The 22,237-nt window shown below is 40.2% G+C and overlaps 1 protein-coding gene across 2 annotated transcripts in view; it reads right to left on the bottom strand.

Moving 5' to 3' along the window:
- col19a1 (collagen type XIX alpha 1 chain) overlaps positions 1-22,237 on the bottom strand; it is a 97,251-nt gene that overhangs the window by 42,445 nt on the left and 32,569 nt on the right. For both annotated transcript variants that reach the window (XM_068327644.1, XM_068327645.1), the window contains exon 17: positions 6,745-6,789. In XM_068327644.1, the coding sequence (XP_068183745.1) occupies positions 6,745-6,789 (45 nt within the window). The remainder of the gene's footprint in view (positions 1-6,744; positions 6,790-22,237) is intronic.

Raw genomic sequence — 22,237 nt, 5'->3', positions numbered from 1 at the left:
TGGACAAAGTATGGGATTGGTGTGTACCACAGGGATGCAGTCCACCCGTGGAAATCTGGGGGTGATGTTGACTTTGAGACACCTTGAGTCATCAAACAGCAATTAAGCTTGTCTGTGCCCCTCTCCATCAACATCAGTGCGGTGTTTTGTCAGAGCCCATTCCAGACTGTCAGTGGGAGACATAGCTATTGAGACGTGATTCATGAGAACACAGTCCTTTTTCTCTATAAGACATTCACACCGCTGAGTGAGCACGAGGGGCTCAGTTAACACAGACGTTACACAAACTGCAGTTTCGTCTAACCAGGAACTATTTTGTCCTAGCTAAAAAATGCAGGAGGACAACTGCTCAAAAGCAGCAAGAATCCCTCACGCCACATAAATATTACCGCTTGTGGAATCCATTTCTTTCCACTTCTGTCACACCTCTGAGAGGTGTGATAGATCTGATTCTCACACTTATGATGGACAGTGTAAATTATTTTTAGAGTATGGTTATACTTGTTTGACTATTACTATTTTTGTTTTAATATACAGTACTGACTTAATCCCCGAAGGAAAATTAGTGGCACACTGTAGTTGAATGAATCATGCATACACACACACATATATATATATATACACACACACATTATATATATATATACACAGTATATATATATATATGTGTGTGTGTGTGTGTGTGTGTGTGTGTGTGTGTACAGGCCCTGAACACAAACATACACACAAGGGGCCTGTATGCATGAAGGTAGAGTGGCGGCCAGCTCTGTGGTGCGTCCAAATGATCAACTTGTAAGGAGAACGGCTCCTTGCTCAGGGGCACCTCGGCAGTGCTCCAGAGGTGAAATGACGCCTCCCACTGTCAGCTCATACTCCGGGTGTTTTCTTGGGCGGGAGCGGGAGTTGAACCACTGAACTTGAAACATTGGACGACCTGTTCTACCACCCGCTTTACCACTGAGCCACTGCCACCCCCATTAGGTGCAAATCGGCGATGGATTCTAAGAGACAAAGGTAGTTCCTTGGTATCCTCTGTAGGCATGAATTTATTAAGACCAAGCAAAGATGTATCTATAATGTAAGAGTGACTGATTCATGGAAAGTCAAAGACTGTCATGCACATTTAATGAAATGGCAAAGGAATTGCAACAATATTTCTCTCAGCAAATCTCTACATCAATATAAAACTATTCTAAAACTATCATTTGAGCTCTAAATTATTCTTTTGATGTCATGCAGGCATTAGCATCACTATTATATTTTAAATCCAGGTTAATATTCAACAACATCAATGAAATATAAAATTATAAAATGCTTATGTTAGATAGAAAAATACATTACATATCTTTTTTACGCTATTTCAGTCATTTATTGAAATGACTCCAAGGAGAATTTAACTGTATCTAAATCTATTTACATTAAATATTTAATTCTAAGAAGCATTATATTCTATTAAATGCCTGTCACCAGGTCAGTGTGACACCAGTCACACAAAGTCATTCAACAGATTCTATAGCATGCAGACCTGATGAGGCTGCATTCAGCCCTTGTTTGAATATAGTATTATGTTAGACAATATAAAAAGCAGATTTTCCTCCAGAGAATTTCATTTCTGGCATTACTGAGAGCCAGAGGTGGAGACACAAATTGACAGGAGAAAAAGAAAGAAAAATGAAAGGGACAAGATGAAACTGCAGGCAAAAGCTTCAGTCAAAAATGGTTGGCCACTCAGAAGACAGAGACTAGCAGGGAAAGAAAGGATTCAAAACTTGTTTGACACGGTCCCATTCTCTCCCAGGCAGGTGTGGTTATTGATGCTGCTTAGGGTTAGGGTTAGGGTTAGGGTTAGGGTTAGGGTTATCCACAGGATAAAAGAATTAAACTTCCTTTGATAAATCATCCTTGAAAATGAAAAGGAAAAAATTTCAAAAATACAGAACCCATAATATGATAATTGTAATATTATAATAAAATATAATCTTATTACTGTCGCCGTTGAAATTAGGTCATTCTACACTGCTCAAAAAATAAAGGAAACACTTAAACAACACAATGTAACTCCAAGACAACCACATTTCTGTGTAATTGAACTCTCCACTTAGGAATGAATTTCACATGCTGTTGTGCAAATGAAAAAGACAACAGGTGGAAATTATAGGCAATTGGCAAGACACACCCAATAAAGGAATGGTTCTGCAGGTGGTGACTACAGACCACTTCTCAGTTCCGATGCTTTCTGGCTGATGTTTTGGTCACTTTTCAATGATAGCGGGGCTTTCACTCTAAGGGTAGCATGAAACTGAGTCTACAACCCACATAAGTGGCTCAGGTAGTGCAGTTCATCCAGGATGGCACATCAATGCGAGCTGTGGCAAGACGGTTTTCTGTATCTGTTACCATAGTGTCCAGAGCATCCTACATCCTTCTTTGTGCAAGGAGGAAAAGGAGGAGCAATGCCAACGCCCTGCAAAAGGAGCTCCAGCAGGCCAGAAATGTGGATGTGTCTGCTCAAACAGTCAGAAACAGGCTCCATGAGGGTGGTATGAGGGCCCGACATCCACAGGTGGGGGTTGTGCTTACAGCCCAACACGAGGCAGGACGTTTGGCATTTGCCAGAGAACACCAAGATTGGCAAATTTGCCACTGGCGCCCTGTGCTCTTCACAGATGAAAACAGATTCACACTGAGCTCATGTGACAGAAGTGAGTCTGACGACACTGTGGAGAATGTTCTGCTGACTGTAACATCCTCCAGCAGGACCAGTTCGGCAGTGGGTCAGTAATGGTGTGGGGTGGGATTTCTCTTGAGGGCTGCACAGCCCTCCATTTTCTCACCAGAGGTAGCCTGACTGCCATTAGGTACCGAGATGGGATCCTCAGACCCCTTGTGAGACCATAATGCTGCTGTGGTTGGCCCTGGGTTCCTCCTAATGCAAGACAATGCTAGACCTCATGTGGCTGAAGTGTGTTAGCAGTTCCTGCAACACGAAGGTATTGATATTATGGACTGGCCTGCCTGTTCCCCAGACCTGATCCCAATTGAGCACATCTGGGACATCATGTCTCGCAACAGTCAGTTGCACCACTGACTGTCCAGGAGTTGGCGGATGCTTTAGTCCAGGTCTGGGAGGTGATCCCTCAGGAGAACATTCGCTGCCTCATCAGGAGCATGCCCAGATGTTTTAGGGAGGTCATACAGGCAAGAGGAAGGCACACACACTACGGAGCATTTTGACTTGTTTAAAGGATATTACATCAAAGTTGGATTAGCCTGTATTGTGTTTTTACACTGTAGTGTATTTTTCCAAATCAGACCTTCATGGGTTGATGCATTTGATTTTCAATAATTTTTGTGGGAATTTGTTGTCAGCACATTCAACTATGGAAAGAACAAAGTATTTAATACAAATATTTCATTCACTCAGATCTACAACGTGTTACGTTAGTGTTCCCTTTATTTTTTTGAGCAATGTAGCTATTTTCCTTGTTCCACCCTGTTCCAACCCCTGGGCCAGGGACCGGTACCGGTCCGTGGGTTGTTTGCTAACAGGACGCACAGGAAGAATAAATAACTTACATTACGTTTATTTCATTTATTTCGGAATCTGAAGGATGTTTTATTTTGAAAAATTAACCGATTCTCCGTTATATCCATCTATGTCAGTGGTCCTCAAACACCCGGTTGCGACCCGGTTACATTACGTACCAGATGGCATAGAACGTTGACTTTTTTTAGAAATTGATTATCAATCTAAAGATATTTTATTTTGAAAAATGACGTCAGTGCGAAATGACGCACAGACGAATGCATGCGTCTGTCCCGCTTGACAGGTCTCAGTCACGTGACAGGTTACCCCTAAATTAAGCGCCAACAGCTGTGCCAGCGTTCTGGGTTAAAGTCAAGGCAGATTATCCTGATATCACCCAAACAGTATCGAAAACCCGTTTACATTTCCAACCTCCTGTCTTTGTGAAGCGGGATTTTCTGCATGACCGTAAAGAAAACCAAAGACCAGACGTCCAGAACACACTTCAGGTGTCATTGTCTCCCGTTACCCCTGGATCAGCGGTCCCCAACCACTAGTTCTCATTATTATAATTATTATCATTTTATTGAATTGTTCACCCTTTTATTGGAAATGATCATTATTTCTCCTACATTGAATGCACTGATTGTAAGTTGCTATATTTCAAAATAAAGCTCATCAGTGCAGTCACTTGAATCCAGTTTTTAATATAATTATTTCTTACAATTATTTCATTTACAGAGATGTTTATTATCAATCTATGAAATAAAGGCTGTTTATTGTCTGTTGATGTCTGCATTTTACATAAAATGCAGACATTTTATTATTAGACTACAGCTGTCCTGATTATCGAGCAAATGAAAACCGATCTGTGAAAATGTTGTCTTAGATGAGACCGGTCCGTGGCGCAAAAAAGGTTGGGTACCACTGCTGTTTATGGTACACCTCATGCAATCACAATTACTTTCTTACGTAATAGTTGTGCCCTCATTTCGACAACTTTCTTTTTCAAGGTTGGCTAGCTGACACATCTCCTTCCTTTGTGCAGAGGAGGCAGGAGGAATACTGTGGCCTGAGATGAAACACAAGTAAACAACGTGCCCATACATCAAATGAACAGCCGCGGTCTAGAGGTTGCCCACGACACAATAGTTTTCACTCTCGGCATGATCGCAAACGGGCCACTAGAGGCTTGGTGGGTGGCAGATGGGGGCTGAGGTTAGGTTTGTGAAGGGAGCAGGTAGCAGACGGTGGGAGGGCTGGTAGAGGTCCATGCTTGAGAGGTTTTTTTTAAACCACATATCTCATGTGCCTCTGGTGAGCTACAGCACCCCTGGGCTTCATGAAAATGATTGCTGAGTTTTTTTTGTTTCGCAAAAGCACTGTACGTAATGGCCATCTGTCTGTTTGGAGTGTGAGCACTGAGTCACGCTGTGCTGCACCGCAGGAGGTGTATAGTAGGAAATGCTTTTTGACTTGCACAGCAGACAGCCTACAACTGACTGAAAGGTGCCATTTCCAGCAAGTGAGATCATCCCCTGGTGTACAAAAATGCCAGTCAAAGACAGGAATTCTGGTCACATATCAAGCAGTTTCTCTGGAACAAAATCTTTTGCCTAGTTGGAAGACTGAAGGTGTTAAGTCTTCATGACAGTTTTTCCTGGCTAAAAGTAAAGGTAAGGGCTGGTTTATCAAAACGCAAGCACAGCTCAAATGTACGTTAAATGCTACAGCAAGAAGTTTGTTTTATGACGAATTATACTTTGAGTGATAATTAACTCTTACACCATCAGCAGTTCCTAAGAGACCCTGGAAATGAAAGGAAATGACAGTATTCTCATGCAGCCAGAAGATAAACGGTTCTTGTTCCTCCTATTTAAAGTAGTAAGTTTATTTGAAAAGATTACAGATTCCATTATGTATTTTCTTAAACTTTGCACTAGGCCTCATGTAGACATGGGTGGCCCTGAGCAGTTTATAGATTATTTCAGAGCGTTTCTTTTTGAGGTGCCTTTCACAGACTCTCCTGCTGTCACACAAAGCAAATTTGACTTTGAAAAATCACCCATGCTCTCTCAAATGTGAGACACTGTGCTGCTGCCAGTAGAGTGATGGCCTGGTATGTGTTTTGAATAGATGTTTTTGCCCCTGATATCTAACTCAGCCAAACAGGTGACTCATAAATGCCAATACCAGGGGATCAAACAGAGCTGGTTCATTCTCCCACACATCAGGACATTTAGAAATGTCACACCTTCACCGTCTTGTCTTAATTTGTTCTACGTCTATTGAGTCCTACAACTATATGAGTGTGTGTTTGTGTGTAGGTGTGCGTGTGCGTGTATGTCTGTGTGTGTGTGTGTGTGTGTGTGTGTGTGTGTGTGTGTGTGTGTGTATGTGTGTGTGTGTGTGTGTGTGTTGGCTGGGAGTAGTTTATTATACTACAGGTAATTAAATCTATTGAGCATACAAGTTCTAATTTTGAAGGAAATGAAATAAAGACAAAGACCATATCTTGATTAAGGGAATAATCAGGGTAGTAGGGCATGAAAATAATTGGAGACTCTACGTATCAGAGCAAGACAATTATGTTTGTTCTGACATCGAACAGTTGAGTCTGACAAGCTGCCTCCTTTAAGGCATCATAGAGTTTGTGCCCTTAAGTGCATGGGTCACTACACAAACACACAATCATTGTCCAGGATTGGTTTGGACTCCTGAGGAAAAGACCATAACTCAAGTAGTCAATGGGCCTGAAAGGCAGACTTGTCCTCCTCATCAATACAAGCATTCTCAAGTGCTACCTTAATACACCCCTCGTGGTTTTGTGCTAATAATACAGCCTGCGTGCAGTAGTATGTTAGAACTGAAGAAGATTTTAAAGAGATCAATGAAGCCTTTTTGATTGCTCTTTTTAAACTGCATTGTATGTCCGTTGTGATGGTTTGGTTTTAATATCCTTTTGTAATCATGATAACTTTGCAACTTTCTCAACAAACGAAGGCACTGAAAATAAATTGCAAATCAAAGTGAAAGGCTCAATGAAATAAAGTTAAATTGAAATTGATTCTGAAAGTCGAAAAAGACAGAAAAATAAGGTGTTGCTGTCTTGTTTTCTCCAAGGTCTTTAGAGTTCACTGCTTTACCTTAAATCAATAGGTAAATTGTCTGTACAAGGTGTGTATGTTTGAGTGTGTGAAGGTGTAAGCATCATTTACAGGTGGGCCTCTTTGTCCAGGCTCCCCAGTCTTTCCTCTGCGTCCCTAAGGAAGACACACACACACACACACACACACACACACACACACACACACACACACACACACACACACACACACACACACACACACACACACACACACACACACACACACACACACACACACACACACACAAGAAAGGAAAAAAAAACAGATTAAGATGAGTGAGGATGCAACAACAGGTGTAGCTAGACATACATTCTGCCGGCAATTAAGGCTAGACAGCAAGTCCTGTCGCAGTCTCTAATTTCCTTTTAATTAACAACAAGAAAACAGCTTAATTGCTGCCCCCCGTGTGGCCCACTAGTCTTTGTTCCCTCCTCTGGTTTACTGCCGCCTTTCCAGCTGTGTGAGTCCCTCAGTGCATTAATCAACCCAGAGAGGAGATACAGCAGCAAACCGGGCAGGCCGCTCTGTGCTGTCCAGCTTTGCAAAACCAGGTCACAAGGATGCAACTATTCAGATCCTTTCTGACATTTTTTGAATTGCCCAAGTGCCTTAAACAGCTGACATCTTAATGAGATGTAATGTTATCTGAACCAAACCGAACTGGTATAATTTACATCAAGAGGGTTTAAAGTCCTCTGGAGAGATGAGGATAAAGCTCTGTGGGTATCCTCACAGTTATAAATTGGCAAAGCATCTCTGGCTATGTGTTATAAGAAGTGTCTGGAATTAAGTGGCTTTCACACACACAAGACAGTTGCAAAATCGTCTCAATTAAGAGATTCTAATACTCTGGCCAATATCAATTCGCGGTACAGAACAGTAATCAGCGGCAGAAGCGCAAGACAAAGGGATATCTCCATTTTGGCTAAATGTGATTACCTAATTCTAATGGGAGTTTTATCAACTAACACATTTTCCATATTGACATATTTCTCCTACTGTATGCGTAATTATGGGTGAAACAGAAATACTTCTACCCTCCACTGAACTAGTGGCTGTGTAGATCTTTGGAGAGGAAAAAAAAATCAGTGACTGCCAAGAGAAAAGCAGAAAATCACTAAGTAACACCTCCGATTCTTCCCTCTGACACTTCATATATGCAGACTTTGATTAACTGGGTCGAATTTGACATGTGTAACGAAGATAAAGGAATACTTCACTGACAGCTGTTGCTATAAGATAGCGCCGTGTGCATTCCTCTGTTTGTAGTTCTCAGAAAACATGACCATGAAAACAGGAGAAAGCAAAGTGTGGTATGGTAAATATGAACCGTATTGATGACTCAGTGGATCCAGCATGTGCTTATTCATGGGAGCTATGAGCTGCTGTTTGATGCACTGACACTGTCTCAGCCCACACCTTTTCATCATTGTCGTTGTTAATGTAGCTCAGAGGCGGCACATGCTTTAATGTCAGGATGATTGAGCACTACGTAGAGAAGAGGTGTAAGAAGTCAGATGTGTTGATGTGCAGGAGCAGCACCTTTAAACTTTGTAATCTTTTCTTTCAAATGACTGACATCCTGATACATGTGGGAGTAACTTAGTGAAATCTATTTTAGGTTAGATACATTAAGATACAGACAAAGTAGTAACTGCACCTGAGCAAAAGGGCACAATGATTAATTACGAGACATGAAGCTTTTGTGTACAGTTATTGGTCTTTTTCTCACAAAGATAATTTTTTCTGTGGGGGTGGGGTTGCTGCTGTAATTTTTTGCCTTTCACTAATAATGAATAGGCTCACTTTGAAATATTACGTCTACAAAAAGATCAGACTGTTTGTTCTAGCCTCAGCCTTTGCCGTTGTCCTTTCTCCCCTGAAGTAGACAACAAACGAAGATTACATAGATAAGTAATTTAGCTAATGAATATTTAATTTGCAGGTAATGAATAATGCAGTTCTCAAAATGATTTCTCTACAATTCTGCTTAAATATCTTTTAACCCTCCAGATATAGGAACATTTTATGTACTTTTATTTGCAATGAAAAAGTGGTTTGCAAAAAAATAAGTCAAAACAGCTAACTGGCAAAGAGGAGTTAACTTGATATCATTAAATTTGGGCCCGGAGCTTATTTGCATAACAAGTTCCCAAATGATTCTTAATACTGCTGTAATAATTCCTTTCCTACTGTTTCAAAAACAATAATGCTGTCATATATTCTGCTCACAAAAGAAACAATACAAACATATTTTAGCCCAGGATTACTGATTTTATTGGTGAATTTATACACACTTGTCTGTTTATTATGTACAGCCCTCTAAAATACATGCATGAACACAAGAGCACTGCATAAACCCCAATGTTCAGGTGGTAATAACTCCTGGTTGGAAGTATGTAGAAGGGGAATAAATCAACTTTATTATCATTTGGATGCTACAGTTTGTTTTGCTGAATTTAGAAATGCTTAATATATTTATCCAACTATCCCTCATTGACATAAAATAGATCGATGCACCTCTAAGAACTAGCTTTTTTGTAGATTAACTTGTTCTGCTTTGACGATAAAGGATGTCCACTTCTATTCGATTGACAAAATAAGACTATGCAAAAAAATTTTTAAGGGCACAGATACCCCTGTTATTGGCAAAATTAAATACATGTTTTGGTGAATAGGATGAAGCCAATGTCTCAACTTAAAATATGTCCTCAGTGACATTGATTGGCAGCAATGACCAAAGGCAGCAAGGCTTGAAAGACACACCCTGACCTTCGTTTAGTCTGCTTCATCTTTTGTTTACTTATTTTACATCACTGTTGAATATCAAAGCTATTAGAAGAGTTTGTGTATGTATTTGCAAAGGAACTCAACAATAAATACGCCACACATATTCTCTCTGGTTAAATGCACTGTAGAATTTAGAATGTATTCACTCAATATTTTTTTACACCAACAGCTCTGATCATTTTCACAATAAGCAATCCGTTAAATAGACAACACCAGATGACCCTGGTCATTAGGCAGACACTTAACACGCCATTCCCGACAAATCTGTTCGCAGAGACAAGAAATAATTACTCCAGAACAGCGCAATCATCTTGATTTGCACTCAGTTGACTCCCTAAAATGAAACAATTGTCAGCGTTTACTGCCTCAGAAGTAACACTGGCTTTCAAACGTTTAGATGATAAAGATGCTGGTAAACACTGCTTCACCCATGAATCTCTGATTGTTAAAGCAAAAGTGACCTAAAATATGTGCATAATCAAGCATTAGCTATTATGAACAATTAATCATACATTAATGGTGAATTCAGATTTTTATAATTAAAGTGCTAAAAAAGATCAAGGTATACTCCAAAATTTAAAAGTATTTTTCTCTGATCAGATTCAACAAGGTTTTTGTCTTGTCATTGCACTGAATAACACCAAATCCTCTGTCACCTATGCGAGAAAGATTCACCGAACACTTGTTTTAATTCATAATTTAACCTTTAGATTAAAAAATTCAGTAGAAATATTCATATGAAGATAATGATAGCTTCTAGCTTAAACATGCTTTCCAAGCCATGAATTTGGAACTTTTTTCATGGCTTTATTGCATTTTTATCATTTTACTGTTTTTCTGTTGAAGATGCTAGACACAACACCAGAACACAGATTGGTGCCAGAGGTGGCATGCAGTCTCTAGGCAACAAGGATGAATGAGAATGGAGGATTTCAGCATCAAGAAAAGAGATAAAGAGAGGAAGAAATAAAAAAGAAATAAAAAAAGAAATAATGAAAGAAAGAAAGAAAGAAAGAAAGAAAGAGGGAAAGACAGAAAGAAGGAAAGAAAGAAAGAAAGAAAAAGTATATGATACACAAGTAAGTGATATATATATCTTTTCTTACTACTATTATCTTTTTGTAATGTTTTTATTCCCTTTTATCTTTCGCCCTCTCTAATCTATTTCTTCTATTGTGTATCACATCAAACTTTTATTACTCTCATCTATTTCCTCTCAGTAGGTCTGTTTTTTTGTCATCTCTTTTTCTTTCTCCTGCTTCCTGTCACTTGCCCTGTTTCTTCGTCACCCAACTTTCAGCTCCTTTTGGATCACCTCAGCTATCTCTGTTGCTATGCAACAGTCAGTGTCCTGTAAATTTGACAACATCCTAGTGTTTGATTATTATTTGAGCGCTGCGGTATGGATCCGTCCTTCAGGTCATTGCACAAGATTTGGGGGGGGGGGGTAGGAAATGCGGGATGTGAAGGAAGGAAAGAGACAGAAAGATGAAGGGATTTATCAGCAGACAGTGGAAGGAAAAGATGAACTAGCTTCTCTGGTAAATGAAAGATGGGGCAGAAAGACCAAACACATATTCACCAGTAGTATTTATCTGATCCATTCTAAAACCTGCAAACCCTACACCACAAGGTTGTAATGCACATCAATTCAATAAAGGTGTGATTAAATTAAAGAGCGAGAACACATTTCAGATAGGGTAAGGAGACTGACGGCACTTTTTAAACTTCCAGGTTAATCCAGATGGATCCCAGCCTTGACTGGTGTCGACTCACAGAAGGTAGAGCATGGTTCAATCCCGCAACACAATCCCTATCAGAGAGCAAAGTCAACAGTGACAGTGACACACGGCAGAGGCACTCATTTATGATGACTCCTTAATCCTTAAGCAAAATGTCAACACATTCCCCGAGACTTTCCATGTCCAACTACCAGTACGGGGACAACAGGGTGGCAGGAAACGTGACAAATGCTCCAGAATAAAGCAGATATACTGCCACAAACATAAGTCCCTGTCAAGAGGGGTCAATGGATAAGCTGAAATAAACACAGCATGAATTGACTCAAACCTGACACACACAGCACAACATGGGGGACATTTTTTTTTCTCCTTGTATTTGCAGAGATATATTTTATCGCATACAAAGATTATATCTCATCTGTGATTTCTGCTAATCCACTTCTCTCAAAAGATAAGTGCCACTGGAGATCCAAGAGCAACAAATCCAGTCTTCCTATTTCTTCCATTCTCTACTTGACTATGAACCTCCCTGCTTTCATTGTGACTCCAGAGTTTAACTTATGGGCCAAAATGACAATTTTAATCAGGATTTTGACCATGACACCAAATGTATCCTGTTTCACTGTTGGTACCAATGGTAATCATGAATCTCAAGGAATCTTTGGCGCACTGCTTCCTTTCATATGTGACACTGAGGTCTAACATCCTGAAGGGGGAAACACATGACATTACCAAGCCAAGTTGGTCTGCAACAATGTCATTCAGCTCACAGGAGCGACGACCTTTTCTTGACAGAAAACTCACTTGCCACTCCCCCTCTTTCTGGCTGAGATGAGTCCTGTCTCCTTGTGGGGACATGCACTCAGGTCACCTGAGCCTTTTGTCAAACTGATGCATTGCATTTAACTGGAACTGACAATATAGCTTCTGAGCATCAGCTGTATTTGCATGACAATTGTGTGGAAAAAATGACTGCATGTCACTTCACACAAAAAGCAATAAGTAGCATAGAGTTTCCTGCAATTGTTGTGTCCAAGATATACCCTGGCAGTGCAGTGCTGAGGCCAAAAACAGAAAAGTTTTAAAATAATGACTTGGGCATAAGCTGTTCTAAAAATACACATGGATACCCAGAAAAATGCAACTCTACCATCAGCTTGTGATTAATGGAATAAAGGACATTCCCAGCAGACACATTTGATCCTTGCAGTCCTTCGGTCAAAGCTAAAGTCACTGTGGAACATTTATGGGGTCCATATCCAGACACTCCCAGAAAATTATTCACACTGGCAGCAAAAGCTAATTTATTCTGTAATTAATTCTGAAATGTCATCCTTTCTCCCTTGCAAGTATTTTCTGATTACTCATTTTAAAATTTGCATCATGAACCATACACTAGAATCAACAAGATGAGCAAAGGCAGCATTAAGTATGCACAGAGGATCTCTGCAAGGATTTCTGCAACAACATAGAGAGTACGAAAGTGGAGTAGAAGTAGTTGTTCACTATTATTTTAAAAGTAACAACCTTATAGGCACATTCTCTCACATATCAACCCGGATATTTCTGAGTTAGCAGGAAAAGTGGACAAATGTGACAGATCTAAATCAGCAATGCAGTTTTGTTATGCAGTTAAATTACTTCTAGCTAAATCTGTTTCCACTGTCTCAAATCAGCTATCAACATGTCCAAGGTGAATATAGATTACACTGTCTGCTTGAAAAGTCATAAAAACCACTGCAGAGACCGCAGCATCACCTGCTCCTGCTTAAGGATCCAATTAGAGAGAGTGCAGATTCCCTACATCTGACTGCCCCCACTGGATGCCATCTTAGGACATGGTACAAGTTAAAAAATGCCTGGGCACCAGAGCTTGCAGAGATCCCTTGCACTTGGTAAATCCTCAATAAAATAGGATTTGTTCCAGTTGTTTACTGAGGGTTAAGAGGAGCGGCCAGGGCAGGAAGAGAACGGCAAATCCGACAGCTGCCTGGCAGGAGCTCAAATGCAGCTTAGTATTTTCCCCATTCTGACTGGCACACAATGCTCTCTTTAACTCCCAACCATCTAAATATTAAGGGACGTATAAAGAGACGGCTGACACCGCGGCCGCCTCATGACACAGCTCAGCTTGGTCAAGATTGGACCTATAGTCTCTTGGCTGAAGCTTTTCATGAAAACTCTGCCCACTGAGATTCAAGCATGGATCCTGTGTGCCTAAATAGTGATTTGTACGTATGCCACTAGATGGCAAACTAGCTTCATCACAAATTTCTGCATGCAGAGGGGAGCACAATGAGGCAACTGCAAGCTCTCCATGAGAGTGGATAGATGTTCTAAGTGCATGAATATATGATGTGTGTTGGGTAACATTCCTAATTAGCCAGTCTGGCAATTAGGCACTGAATACCGCAATGGATATTTTTCTGAGGAGGGCTTACAACGATGAGAGTAGAAGGCAATTGACGAGAGCATGATGCTGTATGAGAGTGAGGAGAGCGACAACATTTTTCACACCACATTATGCCTCTTTTCAACAGCTAAACAATACAAACCACACAGGTGGCATCACGAGGGAAACCAGATGTAGAATGCAGCAAAAAAATGCGTAAAATAACCATTATGGAGCTATTTCAGCAATATCAAAATCATACATCCACACAGTATAAAAATTCTAGAGGCAAAGGCAAACATGGGGAATTCATGCAGGGGATGTCTTTGGAAACTAAGCCAAGGCAGTCCCAAGGGAGCCTCAGTGCAGCTCTTTACAACAGCCACGTCTCTTCCACATCTTCAACCATGAGTTTTAAGAGCTCATTGACTTTAACAACTCCTAAGGAGAGGAAAAGGGGCTCATGATATGATCGGAATTTACATTTTTATGTGGTGAAGAAGATAAATCTATATTAAACCATGTGCTCAGCTCCCACCCATCAGCTGCATGTCTCTGCAGTGTCTGCATGCAAAGCCGGGTGTCTATTGCTTTGGTTCTTCACTCGGACGGCATTGCCTCTTGAACGTTCTCAACTCCTAATGGATGATGTTATTAGTCTTGGTTCTTGGAAATGTCACAGTTTCATCTGGACTTTGGGCCATATTATTCATCCAGAGCAGATTGCTCCCGCCATGTGTTTACAGATAGAGTGTTTCATTAATGCATTATCCAAAGAGTGAAAGGGAGAGGCAGAAAATCTACTTTTAATAAACCCTGGTTCATTTTACAAATCAAATATTTGAGGTCAGAGAAGACACACTGGTATGATCCATAGGTTGCTCATTGTGAGTCCTGTAGCCCTTGGCAAGTCTTGTGCTTCATATCACTCACCATGCATAACAGATTACACTAAGGTCCCACACATTACCATCTGTATATCAGGCCACTGTAAATGTGCTGCTCGCTGGCATGCCATTAAAGTGGACACAGATGAATGAATCTAAACTAGTTGCAGACCAGACGAGAGTGTGACGAATCAGAATATTGATCGCGGGCTTTAATGTTTCACCGTTAAAGGAAAAGCTCATTCAAAAATTTTATAATTTCAGTCTGCTCACTCCCATTACATTGGAACATGAAGCAAAATTCAAAATCTGTCAAAAACCTCTGGAACTTCCCAGCAAACCTATGCTGCGGTTTTCTTTCAAACAATCTAAGACGACAGGATTTTAAAGTGAAATAACGAAAAAAAATCCAGTGAGGTTAATTCTATGATGCACATTCAAGTTTAATCCCATCAAGTATTACATGATGCATATTCAAGGTTGTGCATCATCACCAAAGAGTTTGGGTGTGCTTCAAGAGGTTTAATGAAGATTTGGGCTTTAACAACAATGTAATTTAATTTAGGATCTCAGGGCTGCTCAAGTACAAATCTCTGGAGTTATTTTAGTTTTTCCAAATCTATTACAACCTCTATCTACAGTTGTGGGGTGGCACAGTGGTGCAGTGGGTAGCACTGTCGCCACACAGAAAGGCGTGTCCGGGTTCGCGTCCCGCTCTGTACGGAGTTTGCATGCTCTCCCCGTGTCTGTGTGGGTTCTCTCCGGGTTCTCCGGCTTCCTCCGACCTCCAAAAACATGCGCTTCAGGTTGATTGGCCGGTCCCAAATTGACCGTAGGTGTAAGTGTTTGCGTGTGTGTTTGTCTGTGTCTTTGTGTGGCTCTGCGGTGTGCTGGCATTGTACCCGGAGTTTCCCCCGCCTCACACCCCAAGTCAGCAGGGATAGGCTCAAGCCGCTCGTGACCCAGGACAGCGGATAGAGCGGTGTAAAGAAAATGGATGGATGGATGGATGGATCTACAGTAGTTTAGGTTGATGTTAAAGTTCCTATGTTCTGTAGAATAAGACACTTCACTTAAGTTTTTGGCGATCTGCTTCTTTTAAGACAGCCTTCATGACCAGCCTCCTTGGGTCTTTACTCTGTGCTTCCTGGGGTCTTCTGCATCCCCTTGATTAAGGAAGATGAGACATAGACAGAGCTTACTCAGGGGAGGGGGCAAACTTCCATCCATGCTTCATTGAAGATATCTGCATGCTCAGCATTGATCTAACTCAGTTTCCATCTTAAAATGACATAAACATCCGTTAGAGCATCTTTTTAGATTTCCAGACCATTTGGAGTCATATGAAGTCCCACCGTTTGGATGACTGAGGCCAGTGGTGTGGGCTTTGATGCTAAAAACAGTCACAAAGGCCACTCAACCCCTGTCTACTGGCAAAACTCAAAGAGACGAGAGATTCTGGTCCCCCTACCCTTTGAGACATTGACACTCTGGAAACAAGATTTAAAAATACAGAGACAGGTAAAGTGGATGCCGGGCTGTGATGATTTGTAACACTGCAGCATAATTGTCACATATACAGTAAGACTTGTGGTGTCTCTGTTGATTTCACACAGCTGTCTCCCGAGAAAGTCGTGACGTTGTAGATATGAGAATAAGGTTCATATTCTGGCCAACTGTATCACAGTTGATCCTCAGAGGATATATTGACCTACATTACCCCTTGCTGAACGTTGGCTTTTTAAATGTTTGCAACTTACAGATGTGTACACAGTGACTATAAAAGCCAGTGAACAATGTGTAATCAAAGCGTCTCTCGCAAACTCTTTCCCCCTGCATTCATCGCTGTAATTAACTGGCCTGTTAATATGTGTTTGTTCTGGACACCCTTTGATGTAAGTATTCTGGGAGCTCTCTGGACAAGACAAGAGTCCAGCAGATAAATCAAAGCTGTGTGAATCTGTCCTTGCATGGGCCAAACACATCCCTCTATAACCCTCCTCTTTCCCTACTGGACTCAAATGTAAGACCTTTTCATATCCAATCAGGCCAAATCTTTGTTTCATCCTCCCTCCCAATGCACTTGACATTGTCAAGATTAATTGCCTTGTGCACTGGGCAAACGTGTTCCTCCTGGTGTAATAGAGGCATGGATTCTGGATTACCTCAGTATGCATTTGGACAGAGGGAAAGGGCGAAAGGAAGAGCACGACAGAGGAATAGCGTATTCCATTTTGTTCAACTAAGGGTTAACGAATCATCCCCTGCTTGTAAAATCTCACAGGGTGTAAATCTTACCATAAAATCTCAGCTGTGAGCCCTGCTGACCTGTAAATTCCTTTCTCCGTGTCACTCTGCCATTGAGCCTCAACAGCTTGGGCCAAAACTGTAACTACATATCTACATCACATTACTGAATTTAAGCACTGCTTTAAGTCTGCAGACAGTCAAATACAGTATATACGTTTTATGTGAGAATCTATAGCCACATGTCTAATGCATGCTTTTACATTTATATGATACAGTACCATATTTTACAAAATGACTAGAGATATGCCGTGTGTATCAAGGTGATACAGTCAAGAAAGTTGGGCTCAGCTAAGTTTATAGACATTTAAATTCTGGAGCCACAATTTGGAATTTCTTTATCTAACATGGGCACATACATTTCCATTCAACATATGTGTGACATATTATCTTAAAGGTTGTTTGGCTGTGATAAATAATATGAAAAAAACAAAAACAACAGAAAACCAAAAGTATGTTTTAAACCGAAAGCCTCATTCAAGGAGCAGCTATAACTGTATGCATTCACTTTATCACCCATATCAGCAGCAGCCTTCAATAGAGATCTTCTGGCAGGAAGGTGGGCTTTCTCACCGGGGACTCGTTATTTAATAATCGCACCCTGCAGGTGCTCTGGTAGAGGTCAACAGTTTGCTACACTTGCATTGCTGTTCATATCTGCCTCCACAAAATTGAGTGGGAAACTGCTGCCAATTGTTCCAGTCCCCATCAGTAGAATTATAGCTCCTATCTCCATCACTGTCACTGCCTGTTTTGGTCTCTACAGAAACACAGATTGATCCAAATGAACATGAGCCAAGTCCATCAGGTATAATAGGAATATTATATATACTGTGGTGGCCCAATTAGCTTAAAACAACATTTGCTCAGCTCCATAGAGAAGAAGCATCTAAATTCCAGTTCCATTTGGTTTTGGGGAATGGCATGCTGTTTTAGACCAAATTAAGTTAACTGTGTAATGATTATACAAAGATTTAACTTTAAATTAGATGAATGTTATTATATCTGATCTGACACTAATGTTCCAATCCCAATGCAACAACATTATGTCATCTAAAACAGTGTACTGGTGCTCCATTAAAAGGATTCCTCAGTCCATGTGTGACAAATGTACATATTTAAACACAGTGCCATAAAACGCACACATTTGATGCTAAGTGAAAATGGTCAACGAATATGAAGGAGATATAATGTTATATTTATAAGATTAGTTGTTATAAGTTCTCTAGAGGAACACATTTGAACATCAGATGCATCCAGTAGACAGAGAACCTTTAAAATATGTTGAAAACGCTTATGCCACTGTTGGTTAGGACTTTAAAACAGCTGCCTTCATCATTCAACACATGGCTCAAACATAAAATGTAAATACCTCTCTTAGTTCCAAAAAGACATATATTATGTCCCTCTTCTCCAGAAATGTTACCAGGTCAAGTTGCCAAGCAGAAGAAAGACAAATGATCTCTGTTTAGACAGATTGTATCCGTATGACTTTTAGGAGCTCATACAGCTGTTGCAGATGTACGTTACATCACTTCAAATCTTTGAGAAACTAAATGTGTCTCTGCCTTACCAATGTTGACGTGCACAGATCTGAGGCTGCTCTATGATGTGATCTGAAGTGATAACACTGAATTTGTTTTGAGATACAGACTCATAATATTTAATAATATATATGCATTTTTGCCATATAACTGAAGGAACATTTCTTTAGGGAAACTGTATTCCTCCAAAAGAACAAACAACCAAGCATGGAATAGGACATGTAGAAAGTTCTTTTGGTAGCATCTTTTGCAACTAGTAATTCTCATACATTGTGCACTAATTATAGTTGTAGTATAATTTTTATTATCTGTTCTGTAGTGGCATGACACCTTTCAGATTACAAATGTCTCTTTTGAAGGCATTTTTTGTGCTTTTCTACAAGGTCATTTAGTGTGGCCTGGCTAGCAACGGTCGCCAAGATTTTTCATATTCAGTGTGATTTTTGTCCACTTATCTCCTTGACATATAAGGCGAGTATCTCAGGTGACACAATGTCATCCTGCTGGATCCCCAGCTGAGGCATGCAGACAGATATTTCTACAAGAAACAGAAGTCATTTTACAGGAGACACACACTGGAGACAATCTGAAGGCAGTCAATTGAAAATGTCACCTCTTACCTGAGAGTAGATTCTTTTTGTGCATCAAATCTTCCTGCAATCTCCTCACCTCATGCAGAAAAATAGCACCTGAATGCTAATTACCAAGCTGCAGTTCACCAGTTACCTTATTTATCCCAGCTACTTCACATTCCTTGGAATTTATTAAATATATTATCAACTGACTAGATTTAAATAAATAACTACATAAATCCGTAAGAGGATCTATACTGCATAATTTATTAGAAGAATACACATCCGTAGACAAGTTGCACTGTTCTGCTTCCTTTAGGGGCTTGCTAGAGTTTCATCATCTCTGCACAAGCATAGCCATATCTAAAAAGAACAAACACTGTGCATCTATCGCATGTGCGCATCTTCTGAAGCAACCACTTCTCAACACAGTCAATACCCTCAGCTGATTGAGGGGAGGTTTTGAATGCTTTTACATTAATTTTCTTTGCATTCTGCAAAAATGCTTATGCAATAGTCCAAAAATATTTAATTAGTACAAATGCTTGTGCTTGTATGTATGATACCGTCACTTTGCAAGGTCTATTTTTCAATGCAGGTGCATTTATTCAGCTAATAAGGCTTAATGTGCTGGATTTAAACTCCAAAGCCCACCTTGTAATGGGGGATTTTTAAGGTGATTATTTATTAATCCACAGGAACCTGCTACTATAGAGGAGTATGAATCCATGCTTCCACTAAACCCACTCACAATCCCGTGCCAATGACTGGAGCAGTGTATGCTGGGAGGACTTGGCAAGAGATGAGTAAACCAAGCTTGCTGTGGCCTTCCTGTATATTTTGAATTTAAGAAGGCAGTGTGCTTTAATCAAGCGTAGGGTTTCAATTCTATTTTGAGCATGCAAAATCACGTCACTTGCTGCTTGTGCAATGCTTTCTGCCACAGAATCCCAAATGACTTTTGTATGCATACAAGACTCTCTCGAATTTGTAGATGGGTGTCAGGCAGGCAGGCATTTCTCCACACTGCATTCTGCATGAATAACACTTATCTTACAAAACACTGCATATAGAAATTCCAAGGCTGCTCCTTTCAGCATGTACAGTACATCCTTTGCCTCCCCGACCCAAGATGTACAGGGCCAGTCTACAATTGCAACACAGAGCGAAGCACATCATTACAGCTCTTAATGAAATTTTTAGCACACCACAGTTAGTGAGGGGGATATATCCATTTTACTGGTGCTCCCCATCTTCTTTTCTGAGCAGCTGTAATGTGCCACTGAATCCCAAAGTCCTACTCTTTGCCTGCCATTCTGTGTCAATGCCATCTATAATAGATAAAACCAAGCCATTCACATTACTATTAATGGGAATGTGTAATGTGGGGGCAATATATTCTCATAAATTCCTAGACATGGTTGGACTGGCCCTTACCTCCACCCTGACAAACTGAGCTAAACATCAATCAAGGTAATAAGCTAAAATCAAGATTCTGTGAATGTTAGACAAGGGGTCATTGAAGCCAGTTGGGTGACTGCCCTTGATATCCTCTCTTGCATATGTTGTTTGAAGCACCAGTGGAAAAGCTATATCATTCTTTTTTCTACAATGCCCTCCACATATCCTTGAAGTAAATCTAAATAGCTCAGAGTGCTGTATTTTTCCCTACAATAAATTGAAGCAGACAACGTGAAAGATGGTCTGGATTGAATCTAAGGACTTGTGAAAGCTTTCCACCCCTGGCTATCATATGAAGGTTGCAGAGTGGTCATTGCATGTCATGATCATTTGTATAGCGGCAATGGTTCTTAGTGAATCCATCAAGTTGCAAGCATGAACAAAAGTTGCTAATTGGGTAACATGTTCCTGCAGTATCAGTCACCAGCTAAACCCTGATAATGATACACGCCCACCTTCTTAAAATAGGTTGTCAACCTGCAGGAACACAGGTTGGTCAACAACTTTGAGACTACATGTGACTTCTAAGGCTAAAAATAAGTACAGACCTTATCGCATTAACAGTCCCCATGAAGTCTGACAGTCATCAAAGACTTGATATTAATAGATCAGAACGGTGTCTTCAGCAACAACAACAGCACAAGCCTGAAGTGACCATTTTAAAATCCTTTGGTAGTTTTACCTCAAAAAACTTCAAAGAAACTTTTGTTGTGAGAAATATTCTAGCTACAAGAAAGCTAAGAAGCCGCAGCATCAAGCAAAGAGTGATTTTCTACTCCCTCAAAACATATTATTACTGAAATATTCACTATAGAAGGGGTTTTCATTAGAGTTGTGCCAACTATAATTGACACCTTCAACACATTTGATGCTTCATCCAGTTGGGTACAATGTGACACCTAGCTAATTAGGAATAGTGACAAAAACATTTAAAACAAACAAAAAACAACAACCAAAACAACAACAATAACAACAACTACAACCAGAAAAGTCCATCCACACCAGCTTTTAAGATAACTTTGGTTCACTGTAGCTACTCTTTGTCATGATAGGTATTTTTTCGCATTGTGGGAAATGATCCACTGAGAAATGCAATAGGTCATAAATTGCTAATACTATTTGATTATATCTGAGTTTGGACGTACTGATACACAGAAGAGCTGAATCCTTGAGACGCTGGTGTCCAGATGTCTCAACTATTGGTTTATGCTTCATCTGACGAGAACATTTGCCTGACTTACTTGTGGGTGCTCTACAGCTCAATATGCTATACATTTTATATTTTCCTGAAGTGGAGTCACTGAAGTGGAGGCAAGTATTATTTTGCTTCTTTATTATCATTCAGACAAACACAAATATCCAGTACTGAAGACTCTATGCATTGATCGCTGCATGGCAGGAGAATGGATTCACATCAGGTCGATCAATTACAATAAAAATGGAACCCCTTTCCACCTGTCCTTGAACACTTAACCTGTATTGCCAGAGAAAAATAACATCAGGCCAATTTAAATTATTTTTTTCATTTTAGGAGAGTAAACATGGATTAAAAGTAATTTAACATTATCACTCGGAATTTCGGATTAGACTCAACAAAAGGTTTAGAAATTTAAAACATTGCATTGTAAATACTTTAAATTTTGACATTAATCAAGAAAGATTGACACATGTAATCCTGACTGGTTATTACAATCAGAGCTGATAAATAAATAAATGTAATTTGATTCTACTCAGACTGTCTCCGCTCTAAATCAAGCTGTCCTCTAGGAAACGGAATACTTTCCACCACAGTAACCCAGTGGATGCCATTCATACTGCCATTCATAGAGTGTTCGACCCCTTGACCACAAAAGCCATCCATTAATTG

Source organism: Antennarius striatus, chromosome 11, assembly GCF_040054535.1.
Source record: "Antennarius striatus isolate MH-2024 chromosome 11, ASM4005453v1, whole genome shotgun sequence".
NCBI lineage: Eukaryota > Metazoa > Chordata > Actinopteri > Lophiiformes > Antennariidae > Antennarius > Antennarius striatus.
Note: the sequence above shows the minus strand (reverse complement) of the source record. Positions and strands in the feature narration are given on the sequence as shown.